General features: G+C 50.2%; 1 protein-coding gene across 1 annotated transcript; it reads right to left on the bottom strand.

Annotated features, from left to right (window-relative positions):
* Window positions 1-13,533: 13,533 nt before the first annotated feature.
* Window positions 13,534-21,117, bottom strand: TEX36 (testis expressed 36; the record flags this gene model as incomplete). The annotated part of the gene is made up of 3 exons (XM_084244376.1): window positions 13,534-13,851; window positions 14,566-14,697; window positions 21,067-21,117. The coding sequence occupies 3 exons, from the start codon at window positions 21,115-21,117 to the stop codon at window positions 13,750-13,752; spliced, it is 285 nt and encodes a 94-aa protein (XP_084100502.1). The 3' UTR covers window positions 13,534-13,749.
* Window positions 21,118-22,590: the final 1,473 nt, after the last annotated feature.

Below are 22,590 nucleotides of genomic sequence, written 5' to 3'. Positions count from 1 at the left end.
ATCTGTTGGTCCACTGGCCAACAGAGCGCACACAGGAAGAGGAGCAGGAGGAGGAGGCTGGGGAGAGGGTGCTGGGGAGTGGGGCCCTGGGGACCCCCATCCAGGAAATGGTCCAGAGAGGGGAAGCCAGTGGAGGTGAGTGAGACAAGAAGGGAGGGTACAAGAGAGCCAGGTCGGCTGATGCAGCTGCCCCCAGCTATTCTCTCCCGTCAACAAACCCAGCCATAGCCCACGAGGCCCCTCTGCTATGGTCCCCAGAGGAACGCGGCTGTGAACTTCCACCCTGACAGTGTGGGCCCGGGGGCTAGGCTGGTGAGCCCCCCCACACACACCCGCCTGCAGGGTCCTTGTGAGTCATCCAGCTGTGCCCCTGCTCATTTTCTTACTAGACACAGGAACTAGGGGCCTAGCGCATGGCCCCACCTTTCCATACCATTCTTACAGAGGGGTGTTCCCAAACAAGGATTACCTGAGAGAATCAGTAAGTGGGTAGGCCTGGTGGGGAAGCGCTGAGTAACCAAGGCAGCCGTGGACCATTGAGGGTTCGGGGTCCTCCAAAGGAGAGTGCAGAATCTCAGACTTAGGACACGTCATTGAGTTTCTTGGGTTTGAGCTGATTTACTTCATGCCCGAAGCCTCGTGCAGCTCTTGGTTCTGAATAATAGCATCTGTTAAACAATCAAGGAATTGTTTTGCCAGGTTTTTTCCCTTGGTTATTAAACAAATAGAGACGCAGAAAATTTAGAAAATGGGAGAAAACTCCCAGCATCCGGTCCGGCCCACGGGTCTGATAAGGATTGAACATTCCCAGTCCGTTCCCCCAAGCAGGGAGTTTTTGTTGTAAACACAGTGTCCTTTGTATCCTGCTTGTTTTCACTTAACATTATCTGATTCCTTTTTTATGAGCAATGAAATTTGATCTGAGGTGCTGCTCACGGGTTTTTTTAAGTCTGTTCTAGGAAGAACTGGTGAGCACTTCCTAAGCCCCTTCGACTTCAGGGAATCAGGAAATTAAACTTTTTATTTATTGGTCTTTGACATTCCCATAAATGGACACAGCTCTGCCCGGTCTGAGTGCTGGTGGGAGCAGCTCCAGCTGAACAAAGGCGGGCAGGAGCCAGCAGGCCCCAGGGGCTGGCGGAGCTGGGTGAGGCCTCAGGCTGCCCGCCCCTCCCACAGGATCCTCCGCTCCTGGGTGCCAGATAACTTTAGCTTCCTTGGTTTAAAAAGTTACCTGACTTTGTTTTATGTTTTCCCAGTCCAAATGTTTAAAAACAATGAACTCAGCTTTTGCACAGTCTTATAAGGCCAATGATGAAGGATGTTGGCTTCATAGGTGATTTTTAAAAAGTTCTGGGGTACAGGCCAGCGATGCGGGGGGTGAGAGGAGTCACCAGAGACAGAGCGGGGAACAGAACAGGCAGATCAACCAAGTACACTGCTGAGGGGAGCAGTGGGTGCAACAGGAGAGGTCTGCTGCGCCATGTGGGTTGCTCCCTGGCCGGCCAGAGATCGAACTCACGCCTGAGTGATATGTGTGGCCCTGGCATGGCCCAGAGGGTGCTGCCCAAGGCCCGGGTTCCTGAGTCTCCCCTGCACAGAGCAGGGTCTCTCTCCTTGCTTCCACATGTGTGAGCCCCTGTCCCGCTCCTGCTGGGCTGTTCCTCCCAGCCAGAGTTCCGTGGGGGAAGCGGCTTTTGCTTTGGGGCCTCTTCCTCCTGAACTGGGTCTCTCCCTGGACTTAGTCCAGGGTCTAACTTGCATCTTCGCTCACTCCCCGCAAGCACAGCTATCACATAACTAAAGGGAATCTACCCTCAGAGGAGGAGCACATGCATGTGACCTCAGTTCAGTCTGCTCTTCTTCGTGAGCGCATCTTGATTTATCTGCCCTGCTCTGTGCAGGGAAACCACAGCGACCACCGCCCGAACGGGAAGATGCCTGTGCTGCCGGAAATCAGGTTAGACAGATGTCCACTTCTGCAAGCCCTGGTGCGGTACTTGGCTGTTTTGAAACACTGATGTTTAGGGCACTAAATCTGGGAAGGTCACAGAAAGAACTGAAGCCTGCGCCAGCTACAGGATGGGGAGGGAGGCCTCGTCCCCAAGCTCCTGCAGCCTGGGACCAGGCAGAGAGCTAAGGAGGGGGGGTTGTTGTTGGGCAGGGAGGGGTTCTGAGGAGGCAGAGGACTACTTCCCTGGGGCAGGGCTCCCCTTAGTGAGGAAGGATGAGGGGTCGAGGCCTCCCCAGCTCTATTATTGTCCCCCTAATGTCCTCAGGCACTAGAATAATTGTAACTAAGAACCTGATTCTGTGAAGATGTCCTGGCAGAGTCTTGACCAGAAGTGGGCCCCACTGGCTGCTCCATGCAACCAGGAGAAGGCACCAGGGGTCACTCACTGTCCCCCTGACTGGTGCAGACTCTTCCAGTTTGCTCCAGCCCAGAGAGGCAGAGCTCTGCCCTGGCCCCTGGAAAACCCCTCCCCAGAACCTACCATGGCTTAATCCCAGGAGGTGGCACGGGTAAATAGCCCTGTGGAGCCAGCTCTGCCTGAGCAGGGTCCAAGCATGCCCGGCTTTACCCAAGGAAAACTCCAACTCTGAGATGGGAAGGCAGGCGGCCTCGTTCCTTCTGCTGAAAATAACCACACCCTGGGCTCTCACAGAATTCATTCTTCATTCTACCTAGCGTTATGCTTCCAGTAAGTAAATAAATGAAACCAAAATAACTGCTTCTATCCACAAGTAATCAAAATGTATTTAGTGCTTTAGTAAATAGTTTGGTTTTCTAATTTTCCTGTAATTAGCAGAGAAAGAATTAAAATCAATTCCTCATCCAGCAGATAAAAAATTATACTCAGCTCTGGCCCTTACACACATCCAAATTTTAATGTACACAAGAAACACAAATTCGTAATTGTTCTGTAATATAATACGTATCCAATATTAAACACATTTCTATGACATTTATCTCCCCGATCACAGCTTAATAAAATTATAATTATGACCTTTCAAAGCATTATCGCCTGATCCACGCTTAATCGGCATTCTTAGTTGGAATCCTTGGCTGCTGCAGGGGGGAGCTTGGTTTCACCCTCCGAGAGCCTGGGAGGTTTGGACTCCAAGCAAGGGGGTGTCTCTCTGTCACCCTTGGCCCCAGTGCCCAAGTAGTGACTTAAAAGCAGTCATTGAGGGCCTCCCTGGTGGCACAAGAGGTTGGGCACCGTACTATGAAGCAATCTGCAGCCTCTGCAGCATGAGTTCGATCCCCGGCCGGCCAGGGAGCAACCCACATGGCGCAGCAGACCTCTCCTGTCTCCCCGCTGCTCCCCTCAGCAGTGTATTTTTCAGTCTGCCTGTTCTGCTCCCCACTCTTTCCCTGGTGAATCCTCTCACCCACTGTATCTCTGGCCTGCACCCCATCTCTTGTGTGCATAAATAAATAAATCTTTAAAAAAAAAAAAAAGCAGTCACTGAACGAAGATGCACACAGGGTGTCTGGCATGGTTCAAGGGTTCACATGGGTGCATACGAGGTGCAGCTGCCCACAGGGCCCAGGGCAATGGTCAGTTGGGGAGGAACAGTGCAGACTGGGAAAGGGAAGCAGGGCATATGTAGGCGTGGCTGGAAGTCAGCCCAGACTCAGTTGGCACGTACACCTGCTTCACCCAGAACCAGCCTGTGCTCCCAGAGGACTGTGCACCAGCAGAGGCAAACCTTGCTTCAAAGACGTAGAATGTCTCAGATGTCAGTCAGGCCTCGTTTCCATACCAAATAGACTCGGAGGAACAGCAGGATTTCTCCCTGGGGTTACACTGAGAACTGCTAATCCTCTTGGAAGCACAAGGGCATTTGATGCGGAGGATCTGACTCAAGGATCTGACTCGATGCTCCACGACATTTGTCCTGGAACCTTAGACTGAGCTGGTAGAATGTTTAGGACACTTATGACGCTCGTGCGGGCTGAGGAGAGGCCATGTTCTGCAGAGAAGGCTGCCGACCACGACGGCCACTTCACCCTGTGAGTGGCTGTTTGGGACGTGGTGCTGAGCAGAGTGGCTCTTCTGCTGGAGCTGGGATCGTTCTCTATAAACTGCAGCCAGACGGCGCCGGGTGGCATGGAGCTAATGGCCCTTAGATGCTCGCTCCTAACTAGGCAGCCAGAGGGGAAGCCGGGGGAAGATGGGGCTTGTGCTCTTGTGGGGGTATCACCCTGTTGGGGAGCTTGCAGACCTGTTTGATTCCAACTGGGAGGGGTGATAAAGCACTTGGGCCTATCCTGGCTCTTCTGCACGGAAGCCACACCCTGCCCACAGCACATGGCGGCTTCAGGGCCTCGGTGGAGTGCGTGAGCTAGTTTTATTCACCCCATTTATTCGGTGAGTCAGGCTCTGACAGGGGTTGATTTGTTGTCTAATGCTTGGGGGTATTATTTTGGTATATCCACGGCGTATTTACTTAAATACTGTGTGTTAAAGAGACGTTTTCGCTTGTTTTGATAGATACTCACAAGGCAGCGCTCGCGCTCACACTTCCGCAGCTCTCCGCACCCTCAGTGCGGGGCGGGGATCCAGCAGTGCCTGCCTGGGAGGTGCTGGCCACCCTGCCCCGAGAAAAGCGGGACGGCCCCGCCCCAAGCCCTAGCCCAGCCCAGCTTCCAGGGTCTCCCCCAGGCGTGGCTTGGGACACCACACCAAGACCCTAGACTGTGGGCGCAGCAAAGCGCCTGGGGGAGGAAATTGACTCTTCCTGCTTGTTTTGGGGTTCTTGGGGTGTGAGTCTAACAGCAGGATTCTCCCCTGACTCAGCAAAACGTATGGGAAACCTGTACTTAGCTGACAGGCTCAAGTCCATCGGCCCCATACCCATTCCCCCCACCCCAGGAGTCCTCAATACCGAACCAATTCTGCAGGTTAAAAAATTGTTAAACTGGGGGACATGTCCCTTCCCCCTGACCTGGGGGCAGTGGTGCAGGCTCTGGGCGCAGACTGGAGGTGCAACTCACCACTCACCCGCCAAGTGGAGGCTGTTCCCACAACGGCTGGTCAGGGGACACACGCGGCCACCACGTCTGAGACCAGAGGGCACAACATGCACAAAACAAGAAGGCACGAGGCAATCTCTGAATTAGTCATGAACGTCAAAGCAGACCCGACGAGAACATTCTTCTCTGCCTGAAATAGCACAGAGGAGCCGGTTTTATCTGGAAACCTTCCCTCTGCTCTTTGCAGGGCCTCGGGATCCGAGTATAAATCAGACACTTGTTGTGTGCATGCCTATGCCGCTCACAGTGGGTCCCTGAGATTGTTCTAGAAAGGCAGCACCCCTGGAAACATCATTACTACCATCAGCTGTTCTTTTAGTGTCTCAGTCATTTCTAGGATGGCACCCGGCCAAATCTAATTCATTAAAACAGGAGAAATCTATGAACACCTGCAAAGAATTGATTAGTACATTGGGGCTTCTTTAACTGGATGTTTATTCTTTGCTTCAAACACACTAAAACAAAGAACTGGTGATGCCAGGTCATCGACACCGAGCCACGTTATGGAAGACTAGTGTCTTGGTAAAGTGGGGGTTGGATGTGGGCTTCACCCTGGGGCCTCCGGGGCCAGCGCCTCCATTTTCTTCTATGAGGTCATTGGACAGTGTTGCTTTTCAAGTAGAAAGTGATTACGTGAAGAAAGACTGCTTTGCGGCCGGTGACCTGATGTGTGTTTCTATGGATGGTCAGTATACCCCCCAATCTTTAACCCCAAGAGGAGAGGCTGATCCTCCCCCAGCCCCACATCCCTCGTTCACCTAACTCCTCAGCGCTATGAACCTCTTTGGTAATTTTTAAAATTTCAACTCTAGTGAACTGAATTGGGGGTCACTTTTGTTGTAGACTGTTGGTGTTAGGGGGAGAAAGGCAGCAGAAGGGGGTTGCCAGGGCACCCTGGGAGGGGCGAGCAAGCGGCAGGAGGCGCCTGGTGAGGGAGACAGGCCAGCCTTCCTGCAGGGCGCTCTGAGGGGCAGGCAGAGCCAGCCACGAGGCCTGAGGAGATGGGGCTGGAAACTTAAGCACAGTGGGGTTCCACAAAGATTTTCAAGGGTTTAATTCCTTCGAGTGTCGAGTGTCTCGACCCATGGAACAGCCTTAGCAGCAGCGCGGGGTCCTGCGGGCTGCGGGGGAGCATGCTGTGCAAACCAGCTGGAGTGTGCAGAGCCGCCTGCAGAAGGGGCGGCAGGCAGCGCCCAGTTTCCTTCCACAAAGGACGCAGAACAGGAGCCGCCGTGTAGACGACTTAAGGTGTGTGGGGTGTCACGATAATGTCTTCATTCTAGTGTGTCATTGTTTCCAATTTATTTAAGTGAATTTGAAAGCAACCTGTAAAGGCTGTGAGGAGGTTTACTATGACTCCACAGCCCTTTCTTATTTTTCTCCTAAGAACTGAAGGTTCTCAACGCTGGCTTCTGAGGGAACTGAAGGGTGAGCCCGCACCCCCACACTGGGACAGGCTGTGACTTTAAAACCAACACAAAGGGGCTGGGCTATTTGGGTGCTGGCCATGCTGTGGTCCCCAAGGTAGGAAACCATTATTCACACCATTGCTCGGACATGAAAGCAAATACTACAGAATCAAAGCCAACTTTTAAGGGTTTGAAAATACACCCCACAAATTGGGGAGGACAAGGGCTGAGCCTGCCCTCCACTGAATCCCTGTTAGGACCCTCAGGTCCCTAGGTGGGAGCAGGGAACCCATCTGGGGGAGACGTGATCGGCAGGTGCAGAGACCTGGTTTCCCTGCTTGAGAGTCTGTATCTCCTGAAATGTGGGAGACACTTGGGGTGGCTGGCAGAGGTGGCTCTAATAGTGGTGACTTACATGCTGAGTTGTTTCTTCTTCTACTCTATCTTCTGTGTCCCTTGAGGAGGAAGCTGTGGCCTTGGGGCTACGACTGCCCTTCTAACCCTCCCCTGTCTTTGCAACCCCAGAGCAGGCCTCCAGAGCCGTCTCTAGGAGGCAGCTGTGTCTGCTGGAATTTAATAGGGTTGCTCCCCCATCTGTTTGCTTCTGGGTTACTTTCTGTGACATGTGGGCCTGAGTTTCTAGGAGCTGGCCGCCAGGCTGCAAACATGGTGGCTGCTGCGGGGTGCCAGCGGATTTGGCCATGGATTTGGGAAGAAGCAGGCCCTGGCGCTCAGTGGGGTTATATATAACCCCCTGCCAGCATTGGTCCTCCTCGCATTGTCTGTGCCAAGCGGGGAACTGGACCATTGTAACAGGCGGGTCAGGCAGACGGCAGCGTGGCCCGATGGGGATCCCTTCCCAGAAGCCAGCCGGGGGCCCTATCCAGGGCACCTGCCTCTCACTGGCCTCATGTCGACAGTGTGAGGACACACGCTCTGCTCACGGGTGAGCTAACAAGTGAGAGCTGGAAGTGGAAACCTGATTTAAAAAAATAGGTGCTTCCTGAGGGCTTCAGTGCTGAGCCCAGGACACAGCGCAGGAGGCGCCTGGTGTGTGCCCAGACAGGGGGGTCGTCCCCCTGCTCCCACGCACCAGTCAATTCCCACCAGCCAAGTAAGAGTCAGTACGAAGTCGGTGAAAAGTGAGAGTTGCGGTGGTGGGGTCACGTTCAGTCTTGGGCCGGCGAGGCAGCTGGGTGTCTTCCCAGAGGGGAAGGCGTCCGGTGGGTGGACGTCTGGACGTGCCCTGGCCTGAATTTCAGTGCCTCCGACGCCAAGTTGGTCACCCAGACGTCCATGTGCTTTCATTCCTTGTCACAAGGATCCTTAAAGCCCAACATGAGCCTGAAACCGAGAATCAGCAAATGTTTGCACTATGCTGGGAAGACAGACAGACTTAGCAGTGCCTGAGAAAACACAGAGAATGGAGAAAAATAACAGGATGTTGAAATCAGTAAAATTATTATCAGACAGAATTAAACATTGCATAAATGAGAGCCCAATAGACACGTAGGAAATTTAAATGTTTGGTTACAGGAAGGCCAGGTACATTGATTTAGTAGCAGAATGGATCATAGAAAAGCCAGTTTGTGAACTGGAAGCTTAAGGTTTCTCCCAGTTACCAGTGCAAACAGGAAAGCAGGAAGAGAATATAAAGGGTTAGTTGCAAATATTTCAGTATCCACCTACAAAGCATTCTAGAAGAAAAGGAGAACATGGAGAAGATAAAATAATCAACGACATAATTGCAGAAAAAGTTTTCTGTAGTGAAAATCCCTGCTAGACCATAAAATGAAGAGCAAAAGAGAAAGATCTTCAAAGTGAAATAACCCACCCCATTCCCAAGTGTGCATATCTTGTAATATCAGGCTTGCCTAACCAATCTGAGATGGTCTATGTATGATGTTATAGCCAGTAAGAGACTCCAAACATAGATACACACACACACACACACACACATGCACGCACGCACGCACGCAGGCATGTAAAACAGGCAGCATCTGATAAAGTCAGTGAGTTGTACCGATGTCAGTGTCCTGACTGGGATGTTGGTGGTGGGCAGAATTCTAAGGCGACCCCATGGTGTTCACTCTTGTAAATGGGCAGAATCTGTGAACATAACGCAACACCACTGCCATGACTATCAATGCCAGGTGGCTTCCAGATGTAATTCAACTTCCAAATCAATTGCTTAAGATGTGGATTGTGCCCTCCCGTCAGGCCCTTGGCCTCCTGAGCCCCCAGAACTGTAAGCAATAAATGTTTTTTGTTAATTTGGCAAAAGAAAGCTATGGAGAGTGTCCTGGGTGCATCAGATCCAATTCTGTGATCACTTAAACAGGTTCGGTCGCTGGGAGGTGACAGAGAACACAAAGTGTGACAGGGATTCAGACTGAGCATCTCAGGTTGTGTTCAAAGTGTTTGTGTTGATGCTCGTCCACACAATTGCGAATCCACAGAACGAAAACACCTGGTTAGCTCCTTTCTGAGGCTCAGGACAAGGATCAGAGAGGTGGTAAAATCAAGGCCTGCTTGCTCAGTATTGCTTGACATTCCAAAATGAAAATGGACCCTAGAGATAATGCATCTTTATTTGATAAGAATGTGAATGTTTTCAAACTTACTGAAAATCATGAAACTGTTTTAAAGGTAGAGAATGGTAAGGCAGTCTATTTCTCATTTCTCAATATACAGGCTTTTTTTTAGCATCTATATTATCACTACAAGAAAACTTAACCCCATGTTAAGGTTTGTAAAGTCTCTTGTTCTGAACAAATCTTATGTCAAAGGATAATGCTGGATGAGAAAGTACACAGTTTTAGAAAGTCCGATGAAACAGCAACATCACAAAACTCATGAAGAATCTTCTGGAAGGACTAGGGCTCACTTGGAAAAACGACATTTTTGTCAACAGCAAACCTGACTTTTGGACCATTTTTCAAAATCTCTTTGTGGCTTCTCTCAGGGATACATTTAAAAGTGCTCCAGATCTCATTATGGTGTCTTGGAAAGCGTCTGAAGAGTGGGACCACCGCAGCTTTCTGACTGACATACGATATTTGGTTATTTGATAAGCCGTCCAGATGAGATGGAACATAGTCACACGCCCAAAGATTGAAATTTCTTGAGACATGTTGCCTTTTTTCTGGGGGGATCTTCTTACGCCCCAAGCCCTGGGGAAGAATTGCAGGAAGATTAAAAGGAAAATATTCAGGGTCACAGAGCTCAAGCTCTTTATTAAAACCATTTACTTGACTGTTTGCTCTTAAACACACGAGACAGCCATGCCCAGAAACTCCCTTCAACAGCCCTTCGGATCCAACGTGTCATCCTGCTGGGGTCTGGTCTTTGTCCTCGAGGCCACCTCTCCACCGAGGGGACTGGACCAGAACCAGAAAGACCACAGGCGATTATCAACCTGGACTCCCAGGCACCCCAGGATGCTCTGTGCATCCAAGTGGCTCCTGGGCTGCCCCACTGGCCGCGTCCCCAGCACGGGATGGATGTTCCTTACTGTGAAGAAGTTCATCCCTTCCCAGAGGGTTCCCATGGAGGAGGCAGCCCCTTGGGTCTCTGCCCCCAGGCTTCCTCCCTGACTCTCAGCCCTTCCATGTGAGCCTGGGGATTGCTGTGTGTTCTGTTTTATGCTTCCGATTCTGGCCTGACTAGGTAAGAAGTGAAAAAAGAAAACCATCCGTTCAAGCAAAAGACAGGAAGGGAATAGACACTCGTTGCACACACATTAATAAAGTGAGCTTGTCTTTTCATAGGCATCGTTCAGAGCAGCAGCAGGAGTCACGCTCAGATCAGGCCTTCGAGGGGCGCTTAATAAGGGGACAGGGCCGGGCTCCGGGTGTCCCAGCTCGTCACACAGATTACCCTGGAGCAGGAGCAGGAGGAAAGAGACAGAATGACTCAGAGGGGTCCCTGGCCCAAGCTCCTTCCCCCAAAAGACTCAAGGAAACCTGGGGAAACAATGAAAAGCAAACAAAAGGAAGAGACAAGGGACAGGGAAAAAGAACTACGAGGGAAGTAACAAGTAAAGCAACAAGTAGGGTTTGTATTTCAGCCTAAATACTTGCTGATAATGTGACTATGAAATATATTGATATTTTATGAATTCACAAAAAGGAAGGAAGGTAGGGGAGGGAGGGAGGGAGGAGCAAGAGAGGGTGGGAGGGGAGAAGAGCGGGTAGGAGGAAGGAAGCCAGTCTAGAGCAGAAATTCCAGACTTTCAACTTGACTGGAGCAGTCAGTGCCCCTGGTGTGACCTTTGGGAGGTGGCACTTAACTGTGTCCTGAGAGAATGGCCCCCCATGTGTCAGGAGAGCACAGCCTGGCCCCCCACAGAAGAACCCCTGGAAAGGGAGTGAGAGAGATAAGACACCCAGGAGGACTTGCCTTATTCTTGGGGAGAAGCTCTTAATTTTTATACTCAGATTAATAGTGCTCATGTGATTCGTGAACGTTTATACTGAAGGTAACCACTAGTAGAACAGCATAAAAGAATGAGCAAATCCAATCTAGCAAAGTCAGGGAGGCATCAAACAACATGCAAATATGATAAACAGAAAATGAAATGTCAGAAATAAAGCCAAAAAACATAAATTCTAACTGTGTGAATGGGCTAGACGCTCGTAAAAAGAAACTGGATTAAAAAAAATGTTAGTTCTATTTATGATAAAAGCAAACCCAAGAGAAAGACTGAAAAGTATAAAGACAAAGGAAAGGACCATAGTATAAAGAACAGACACTGGCAAAAAGAAATAGGGGTCATGCTGACGTCAGAGAATTCACCACTGGACGTACTAACACACATTAAAGAGGGTTTCTTCACTTAATAAATAACAAAAGCCACTAACAGAATAAAATAATCATGAATTTTTATGCATAAGGACATGGTATGAAACTATCTAATGTAAAAAGGAGAGAAATTCAAAAATAATCTTAGAAAGAGAAATTGATGGATTAAGACAAAAATTAAGAAAAGGAGAAAGAGGTTTTGAATAATATAATTACAGCCCAGAATTAATAAATACAAAGAACTTTATCACCAACAGAGAGGGAATATATTTTCTTTCTAAACACCTTGGAGCATTTGTTAAAATTAATCATGTATAAGCTAACAAAGATAATCTTTATAACTAAAAATGTAGAAATTGTGGATCATTTCCTATAAAGCTTATTAGAGGCCCTATAACTAGGTATTTGCAAGAAGGGGATGATCTTTTAAAAATCCCAAACTTAAAGACAATTCAAGACATTCTTCTAAATTTTTTTTTTTACTTTAAAGAAGCTAAAAATTAAGTCATGTACTATTTGGAAGCAAATTATAATGAAAACTTGCTAGAAAAATCTTTGGGATATAGCCAAAGCAGTAAGGCAAGGAATATTCATAGTTTCCATGAATTTATTAACAAAACAATTGCAAGTATATGTACTAAATATCGAACTGAAATAAGTTAAAAGAACAGTATTCAAATAAACACTTGTAAGATAAGAGTATTCAATACATTTGAAATAAGTGTATTCAAATACATTTGAAAGTTACAAAATAAATTTTAGGCACCATGTATCCATAAAATAAATTAATAACTGAGGGAGAAATTAAAAAGGTATTGGGGAAAAAACAGCTCATTTTAAAAGATATCGAACCCAAATAATTTTATGAGCAAATTCTACCTAACCTTCATTAAGTTGAAAATCTGCACATTATGTAAACTACTCCAGAATGTAGAGAGAGTTGGAAAGTTTCCAAGTTTTTCTACAAGACTCGCATAACTCTGGTAAAATATATGTGTTATAAAATTTTGTTTGTATCATTAGCAAGATAAACACTTATGTGTGTATGTTTGCACATGAATTGCAAAAATTCTCAAATTTTACATACCAGATGATTAATGAATCACCAACATGAGATTGTGAGTAGGGAAAATAAAGGTGCAAATTTTTTTAATTTAATATAATTTTGTATTATTTGAAAAATGTAAAGATCGTGTGTTGCTTTGGTAATTTAGAATCATTTTAAAAATTCCATTTAGAGAGGTGGCAAAATGTTCTGTATTCAATATTCTGCCAGAGGCAAACCAGATTTTTCAGGTTAAACCACTCCAATTTAGCTTGGATATTGTATCCTTCAGGGAATGAGTAATTTTGGGCAAGTTGTCTGTCTTCACTGGCTCTCAGTTTCTTCATTTCTAAATTGAGAATAAGAGTAATTAACCAGTAGGGTTGTGAGGATTAAATGAGATAATATGAAATGCTAATACATGGCAAGGACTGACTAACTGGTGACCATTATTAGCATTATCATCACCATTATTAGCATTATCATCACACCACCATCACACCACCACCATCACCTCACCACCATCATCACAATGTCTCTGTCATCATCACCACCACCATCATCACCATCATCATAGCATCTATCACCATCATCATCACCACATTATTATTGTCATCAACATTACTGTCATCATCATCATCATCATCATGGGTTTTCAGGTTTGGTAAGGACTCTCAGAGAACTTCCATGTATTAAATCTGCCTAAGATGTGTTAACCCTGCCCTGTCTTGTTTGGGAACCCCTAGCCACAGGTGCAGTGGAGCCCTTGAAATGTGGGTCTTCCAAGTTGAGAGGGACTGTAAGAACAAAGCTCTGAAGACCTAGTAAGATGTCTGTGAGGTCTGTAAGATACATGCAAGCTAAAATGTAAGAGATCTCACTCATAATTCTCACATTGATTACATGGTGAGTTGATACGTTGGGGAATTATTGGGTTCCACAAAACAAATTATTAAAATTAATTTCACTTGCTCCTTCTTATACAAGGTGGCGACTAGAAAATCTCAGGTCACACACGCGGTTTGCACTGTTCCCACCGCAGCACCAAGTGCTGTGAGACTTTCCTTTCTCCAGGGAAGACCGTGCCCCTCTAGAGAAGAGACAACTCTGCTTCTAGGGGTTGCTTTGAGCCCTGTTTCTAGAAGCCTTGGCTCTGTTGTCCAGAGACATTCCTCGGCACCCCCTTCTCCCAGGACAGATCTTCCCCAGAAAGCTCCCAGCTGAGGACAGGTCTCGGGAGGCACGTCGGGGACCACGAGGCGTGGAGACCTTGGCAGCAGGAGCTGGGGTCGACTTTGAAAACTGCACGGAAGTGCCGAATGTCGTGCAATTTCTTAATGACACGTGACGAGACTTTACCTTCCACCTTGTCCCAATGTTGAGCTCAGTCCTTGAGTTTCCACTAGTGTCTGCAATGGCAGAGCCCTGACGCCCAGCCCAGCCCTCAGTCATTGGAGGGACGTGCTCACCATGTCCAGGTAGTGTCCGGAGTCCTGGAAGCTGTGCCGGTTGTCGTGTACGGAGAAGGGGAAGTTGTTATTCACGGCTTGCTGGAAGAGAGTGGGGGGGGGGGCAGAAGAGTGACCTGAGAACCCCGTGTTTCAGAACCAGCACAGTCGGTGTGGGAGGGGGATGAGCCAGGCAAGGCGGCCTGGAATAAGTAGACCTGTCCCCAGCGATGGCCCGAGAGCGCTGGGTGAGGGGAGGTCGGGTGTGCATCAGCTTCAGGCTTTGACACGTTTTTGTCAACTTACTGGAAGCCAGAAGGAAGCAAGTCTCTTTCAAAACACCTTTGGAGGCAAGGAAGGGAAAGTTTATAGGTTCATGGAACCGAAAGCTGGAAGTCTTTTGAGGCCAACTTCTAGGATTCTTCCAATGAGGGTCCTGGAAGACCAGAGGCCTGGCCCCAGGGGCACAGGGTTTGTGAAGGTGTCAGGTCACTGCCAGCTTCTCCTCCCCACCCTCTGTGTCTCTGTGGCTGCTCGTCCCTTCCGGGTGGACAGCGCTCACGAATGAGCTATGAGCCTTGGCCAAGGCTCTGCTGCTTATATGCAGACAGTCTAACTCAACTGTTAGGGCCAGGAGGTGGCGCGTTCTAGAGAGCCTCTGGGGCACCACAGTGGCCAGGGTGTGATACAGGGGTGCCCCTGGTGTTGAGGGGCACAGGGATGGTGAAGGAGCAGTTGCTGAGAAGCAGGACATGTCTGAGGTGCCGCCCCTTGGAGAGCAGGGACGATACGGCCTGGCCAGCTCCGCGGACTCACCTTCTCCCGTATCTTGTAGATGGGGGGAAGCTTCCCCTCCACCTGCTGAGACAAATGTGGGCTGCGGGGCTCTTTCAGTGTTGCACTGGTGATGGATTCTGGTGTCTTCTGCGTTAGTCCGATGTGCGAGAACTGGAAGAAAGCACACGCCTTGATTCGAACCAGACTCATCTGACTCTGCTCCAAGTAGCAGGGCTTCTTTGCAAAGTGATTAAAATGCAATGCGGTCACGCCTGGCATGCGATGGAAATGGCATGATTTTTGTAATTTTCAAGTATTCTTTCCAAGACAAAAAATATTGTAATGGCCCGAGGCCATCCTCGCTGGTTGTTTCCAGTTACAGGCCCACCCTGCTGCGCTGGAGCCTGGCATTGTCTCTGTGGCCTGGTGGGGCGGGTGTGGCCCCCTGAGAAAGAGCTGATGTGTTCTGAGAGGCAGAGCTGTGTCATTTGAGATCTGGTCTGGGGGCTCCCTGCAGCTCACGGATCTCACTGGAGTTTAAAGGGAGAGCCAAGCTCCCGCAGGTGTGAGTGGGGCCAATAGCACAGGAAGGCCAGGAGGGACAGGCCCAGGTGATTCTGCACTGAGGACTTGGGGGGGGGGGTAGAAGAGGGGAAGGTTATTTGGGGTGGGGGTCCCATGGAAGGGAAGGAAGGAGAAGGACTGAGTGGAGGGAAGTGGCTCCAGCTCGGCCCTTAGCTCACCTCTCAGGGGCACTGGGTATGGGGTGAGGAGACTGGCCTTCATGTGCCCTTTAGGAGCAGTCATAAGGTGCAGGTGCCCAGGAAGAGGGGGTGACCTTGGGGAGGCAGTTGTCTTTAGCCAGTGAACTCCAAGGGGATGGCACCACCAAGAGCCACACCCTCAGCCGCTGGGAGAAGGAGCCCTTCACTCGGGAAGGGGGTGTGGATGGACTTGATGGTCACTGTTTAAGCACCTTTTAAAAACCACCCCAACGGGCCTCCCTGGTGGTGCAAGGGTTTAAGCCCAGCACTGTGAAGTTATCTGTAGCCTCTGCAGCATGAGTTTGATCACCGGCCAGGGAGCTACCCACATGGCACAGCAGACCTCTCCTGACTCCCCACTGCTCCCCTCAGCAGTGGATTTCAGCAGACCCACCTGTTCTGTTCCCCACTCTGTCTCTGGTGAATCCTCTCACCCCCCACATCTCTGGCCTGTACCCCAGTTCTTGTATGCATAAGTAAATCTTTTGGAAAAAAATAAATAAAAACCACCCCAAGCTTTGAAGTAGGGTTCTCTAGGAGAGGAACATGAATAGAAACTACAATGTGACCAAAAGACAAGACCTCAGCTCCTCCCCGCAAAGGGGATGCATGGCACTGGGGTGTGGGGGGAGTCACAGAGGTGGGCTCTGTGGGAGTCACAGCAGCAGCCTCTCCTGCTAGGTGAACCTCGTGAAGCCCCAAGTTCTTTAGCTATACAATGGGGATAATTGTATGTACTCTGTGGGGTAGATGGGATTCAAAGGAAAAGACCTGCTCCCAGGGTCAACCATTCTGTGTCAGCTTGCATTTTGTTGACCCGCCGCTCTGGCCCAAGGCCAGGCTTCGGCCTCCTCTCTTGGTTCATGATATTGGCCAACACCGCTGTCCTCAGGTCATCGTCGAGCTGCACGTCCAGGTGGCCAGAATCAAAGTCACCTGACACTGAAGGTGCCCTTCGTATGTTACCCTATTACAAAGGAGGGCGGGGATTGCATTAAATAAGTCATAGACTTGGGGCATTCTCAAGCCATGAGACAGAGGTCTAGACCGCACAGCAGTGAACAGAGATTCTAAACTCGGTGCAGAGCAGAACAAGGAAAGAAACAGCATGAGATCCCCAGCCAACATGATGCAAATAAATGATCCGGGACATGCAGCATGACATAACTTACAAGAACAGGTCCCAGTAAAGGAACTTCCATCAGACACATTTGAATGGCTGTCTGGGGAGGTTGGGGTGGCGTGGGGAGGTGTAGAAACGGGGATCAAGGCAGGGAAACCAGCTCACACCTCATGCCCTCAGGCACAGACAGACTCCCCATGACAGACAGGAAATGACCGCAGGCTCCCCCAGGAGAAGGTGTTCGGGGCAAGAGGAAGACACTCTTGGCAAGATCGTTGAAAAGTTTCTTAGCTAATGATGTGTTTAACGTTGTCTTTTCTCTCCAAAACAAATGTAACTCTGTTCCTGATTAGCGTTATACTATACACTCAGGGTTTTCAGCAGTTCAAAAGATGAAAAACACAAGGAAAAAAAGAACATCCCCCCAAAATCCTCTAACTTGCCCTTTCTGTTAACTCTTTGTGGCCCCATAGTCGTGCATCCCATTAAAACATACACCCCCGTGTGCATGATTTTGCATACAGAGGATCACATTGAAGGTCCCTCTGATTTCACAGTGACTTTCAGTGACTTTCTTTTTCCCTCTCCTGCCGCCCCTGCTGCCACGCACATGACGTCGCCTGTGGGTCTGCTACTCCTAGGCAGCCTATTCGGCCGCCATTTTGTCACCTAAACAAGGTCAAAGTGGTCCGGCCACTTAGGAACAGGAGCCCAATCCTTCAGCCCTTCAAATCAAACAAGAGCACAAAGCTGGATCACACTGGGAAGGTTATGCATCACAAGGCATGTCCAGAATGCCCGGGGGGCTGAGGACCAATGCATAACATGTGCATCAGGAGGTATGTCCAGAATGCCCAGGAGGCTGAGGAATGATGCATAACACATACTCCCGATTTATTCATCACGAGGTATGTCCGGGAATGCCCAGGGGGCCGAGGACCGATGTATGACAAGGGACCCCAGAAGCTGATCAGTGGAGTGCCTTGTTGATAAGATTAGAACCATGGCTGGGGATTAGGGTGTATCATCAATTAGATTAGAAGTGCCTGGAGGGCAGACTCGCAATCCCTAATCTTCTACACCCTTCCCTTTTCTTTAATCTCCTTACAACCAATTACGTGTGTAAATAAAAGGACCAGGATCTTGCTCTTCAGCAGCATCCTGCATTACGTAGCCTGCTCCACGACTCCCGTTTGTCAGTGTGGTGTTGTCCGAGGCAATAGTCACCAAGACCTGGACGCCCTGTGGCCTCGTACAAACATCTGTACCCACAGAGGGACGTGGGTCACTTTACAAAAATTAGCCCCTATGGTCCACACTGCATCACCCCTGGCTTTTCCCACTGAACAAGATACTCTAGAGAGTTTCAAAGCCAAATTACATATTTCAATTTACTCTGCATTATATTTTTCGTTGTTTTTAAACTATTACTCCTTAAGCAAATATCAATAATAAAAAGGGCCCCTTCCCCTCTCGCTTCCTCCAGCCTGACCTTATCCACACTCGTGCTCAGAATGTTGTAGAGCAACCCCGATACAAAACGGGGTGCCTGACTGTGGGTCCTCACCCGCGCGCTTCAAAGGACTTATCAATGCTCTACTGCAGGCACACGCGAAAGGTTAATAAAAGGTTTATTTACAAGGGAAGGGGAAAGGAGGAAATGTACAGCTCAGGGAGAAAAGTGGGAGACAAAGTTTTAAATGCGTCCTCCCCGATCCGCCGATCAGGAATCCCAAAATGGCGCTCTCAGAGCTGGCCGCCAGCCAGGAGCGGTGAAGCCAGGAGGCGAGCGACAGAGCGAGCACCCAAGGCCCACATGTCTGGTTTTTATATCCAACCTGGCTGCCCAACTCCACCCTCAGGTCCCAGCCACCCTCCCTTTGGTGGTGACGGGATTTGTCTTTCCCAATGTCTTGATGGCTTTAGTCTGGAGTGGGAGTGAGGTCCACAAAGCCTGTATGGGATTAGCTCAGGACATCATTTCCCCCTAACAGGAACACTCCAGAAAACGAGACCGGGGAGGGAAGTTATGGTAACGCCTCTCACCAGCTGATGACAACTGACTTGAGTTAATCTGTATTCTGCACGTCTGTAGGTTAAATCTCTATAAAAATGGCTCTAGCATTTTAATTTCACTCTTTAAAATATACATTTAATGGCTATAGCATGATAGCTGTGGAATAAACCCTTCTGCTAGATATTGTAACCGTGAAATATAGCTTTTTAACTAGTTGGCGGTGAAATTTTTGCTGCATTCAATCTCTCAATGACTGAAATATTCAATAGGAAGGTGACAGTGTGTATAAAAAACCCTTTCCTGCCCAGCAACAGCCAGATAACAACTTGCAAGGTCAACTGCAAAATGACTGTCACCTCTAATGCGGCAATTACTGTCCTCCCAAACGGCCGCTGACTCAAAGCCAACAATTTCTTTAATTTTCCCAACTCATCTGCAAGTTACTTTGGAAAACTTCATGATCAGCACTATTTTTCCTCTGCTTTGACCCCTTAGTGAGAGATGAGCACCATGGGCACCTTCCTGGATCACGCAGAAAAAAGGTCCATCCTCCCTCCCGAGGGAATGCTGACTGCATTTGGGGTTGCATTGGGGGGGGGTGAAAAATACCACCCCAAACTCCTCTGGGGCCATGTGACCCAATGAGATGGACGACGGAAGCGGAAGTTTTCAGGGCAGGGATCCTGCTTGGGAAAGCTGTGGTTTTCCCACAAAAAGGAGCAGACTTATCTGATGGGTGTTTTCTCTCTTTTTGTGCTTTGACCTTTCCTGCCCTGCCCCACCCTGAGTTGAACAGCCCTGCGCTGAGATGACAGACAGGTGGCAGGAGAGAACCAGACTGACAGCTCCCCAGGCAGCAGCCCTAGCAGCCCCAGCAGCCTGCTTCTGGGTGGATTGCTCCCCGAGGAAGACAAGCCCCTATTTGGTAAAGACACTGTAGTCAGCTTAGAATATTCAGTCAAACACAACCCTAGCTGATATTGTAAGCGACAGAAAGAAACAGAGCTACTTAGTCTGAGAAATTTACGTTTTTCTCTTCACGACCAACTAGCATTATGTAGTTCACACCATTTCCTATTTTACTTTGGCTGCCAGGAAACTCAGAGCCAAAACGCAAAGCCCAAATAACTACCATGGAGGCCAGATGGCCTGTGTATCTATGTGGTACAGCTTCCCCATCTCAGTCTCTGATTTCAAAGTATATTTAAGCTGGCTTAGAATGTTTTTATTTCTATTTTACCATTATACTGTGGCTGTTTTCCACACATCACAGTTATGCACCACTTAACGACCGAGATGTGTTCTGGAAAATCATCCTTAGGTGATTTCGTCAACATGGGAAAGTCACAGAGTGTGATTACGCCAACGCAGAAGCTACAGCCTATACCCACCGGGGCCGTGGGCACCCACCCACAGGACCCATGTCACGAGCATGGTGTGGCCCACCGGCACCAGACACCACAAAGGGACACGTGACTGCATTTAGAACTTTGTGGAATGAAGCGGGACGCACAAACAATACATAGATTGCCAGCCTATATTTCATAGACGGTGTGAACATGTGACACGTCAGTGGCACCGATGTGTGACGTGTCCACTGACATACATGTGAGTGCTGCGTGCCCGCCCCTCACGCTGGGCCGCGGGGCATGAATCCCTCCTGACCCACGCGGCCCTGTCACCTCGCCCGTCAGGCTCCCGGGATCAGGCAATAAGCTCAGATGTAGGCAGCACCGCAGCCAGCCTTCCCCGGGGGGTGCGGTTGACTTTCTTGTGCCTGCAGACCTAAATTCTCCAAGATGTTTTTTCCACGTTTCCTTTTCCTTCCAGACAGCAGCGTGTTGAGCCTTTCTGAGCCCCCCGCCTGGGGACGCTAGCTCACACTTTGCTCGTCTCCCCAGGTCGGGGCGGCGGGCGCATCTTGGCCACCCTTTGCGGGTGGATGGAGAAACGAGGAATGGGCAAGATCCTGCCGGAGACGCAACAGCCCTTGGGCCGCGAGGAGACGAGAGCTCCCCTTAGGGTGGAGCAGCGGTGCCTGGAGGGCGGCAGGATAGAGACCCGCTCTGAGGCACCCACGAGAGGGCCTGAGGAAGAGCGTGAGGCTGCAGAGGTGAGTGTCCAGGTGATGCGAAGGGCAGCGCTGCGTTGCCAGCCCCTGCCCATCTCATCATCGGGGGCCACGGCCCGATTTTGAGGCGGCGGGAATTTGATTCTGCTTCTAGCCCTGTGTCCTCTCCCCCCACAGGTATTCGTCAAGCGCATCCTGTGTGCCGGACGCTGCTGGAGGAGCTCGGGGTACGGTCAGTAAGAGACAGGGTCTGCAGGCCGCAGAGGCCGCGCGCGGTGGGGAGACCCACAGGGCGGCCTGCGTTGTCAGTTGCTCGGGGTGAGAGACAGCGGCTGTGGGGAAGGCAGAGGCCGCAGCCTTGCCCCCGGGAAACCGTGGTGCCTAGTGCTGAGGTTTCCACGCTGACTTCCTTCACCTCCCCAAGCTGCTGGGGCCCATCGCACAGAGGAGGCCCCAAGGCTGGCCTGTCAGGCTCCAGGGAGTAGCCGCAGGGGAGGTTAACTCAGTGCTGAGCCGCAGCACCCCTGGCTGAGGAGGCAGGAAGAGGGCCCTCCGCCTTGCTTACCCATCGCCCGTCCTTATCCGAAGGTGGGTTGAAGCGTCTCCCTTTGGCCATTTTTTACAGGAAACTGCTGGTGGCTGAAGGGGGCTCCCTTCCCTCTCCCCCACCTCATCAGCCCCACGTATCTGGGGAGCCGCTCCTCCTCCTTGGTTCGGATCTTGAGTTCTCAGCCTCACCAGGAGGGGAGTCCGTGGTGGCCATGGAACCAGAACCCGGCCGTCACAATGGGCTGAGGAGCGCGGGCCTTCCAAGCCTTCTGAGGGTCCCTGCTGCTGCCTGTCTGACCCCCAAGATGGGAGGCAGAGAGCACCTGGTCCCACTGAGCAAGCCCATGAGCAGGTCAGACCGGTGAGGACGAGGCGGTGTTGGATCGTGGCAAGCTTTGTGTTCCGCCAAGCCCTGGCGCTGCAGATAGCTGAGCGGAGTGTCCCCATGGTAACCATCTGTCCCAACCTCTTGGTTTTCAGAGAAGTAACCTGAATCTGGGCTGGGGGAGGCCTTGTCCATGGGAGACACTGCCACGCGAGTTATTTGATTAGTTAACTAGTTAGTTGACTAGTTAGTCTGCTAGTCAACTGGTTAGTTAGCTAGTCAAATAGGCAGTTGGGTAACTAGTTAGCTAGCCAACTAACTAGCTAGCTATTCAACTAGTTAATCAGCTAAATAACTAGTTGACTAGTTAGTCAAGTGGTTAGTCAGTTAACTAGTGAGCAGGCTAGATGATGAGTCAGCTAGTCAACTAGTTTGTTGACTAGTTAGAACTAGCTAAAACTAGTTAGCTAGTCAGCTACCCTTGGAAAGGTTTCTGTCATTAACACACTGCATCGTTGGAGGAACCTCCAGAGCCCGTGGGCCCCGGGCTGCCTGGCCACAAGCCCTGAAGCCTATGAAACATCAACCCCAGGTCTGTGGTTCACCTCCCGGGGGACGTACAGTGATGTCCGCCAATTTCCATGGTGTAAATGCTTCCACGTGGTGGGTTTCAAGCTACTAACATCATTGAACATGGAGTTAACGAGAGACGCACACTGGGCCCCGGGACCCCACGGCCCTTGTTGTTGTCTCCCAGGCCTCTCCCTCCCAGGCCTCACTTAGGAAGGAGCCGTGTTCTTACCTAGCAACACGCCCACCCGCTGGGGCAGGGCCCCGGCCCCACAGCTGCAGCTCCTACTGTGAACGGCTTCCTCTCCCTGCCCCTTTGGCCAAGGGTGAAGGAGGCGTCCTGCTCTCCTGACCCCTGCTCAGCTCCCACAACCTGCCCACACCTCTGAGAGGAGTCAATTTATAAGCACGCTCAAAGGTTCAATTGCCGACAGACCCTAGAGCACAAAACTAAAAAACACAACTTGTCTGAGCTTTTTCTCAGTTTGGTTTTCCCAGCACAGCAGAGCCCGGAGGCCTGTCAGCCAAGACACAGCCTGAGCATCCGCGGAAGCCACTGCCCTTGAGCGGAGTCCTAGGCCGGCTGGGGTCAGGAGGCACAAAGGCAGAGGAGGGGCCCCCAGAGGTGAGCGGCCACCCACGGAA

The sequence above is a fragment of the Talpa europaea genome, assembly GCF_964194135.1.
Source record: "Talpa europaea genome assembly, chromosome: 10".
In the NCBI taxonomy this organism is placed as follows: domain Eukaryota; kingdom Metazoa; phylum Chordata; class Mammalia; order Eulipotyphla; family Talpidae; genus Talpa; species Talpa europaea.
Note: the sequence above shows the minus strand (reverse complement) of the source record. Positions and strands in the feature narration are given on the sequence as shown.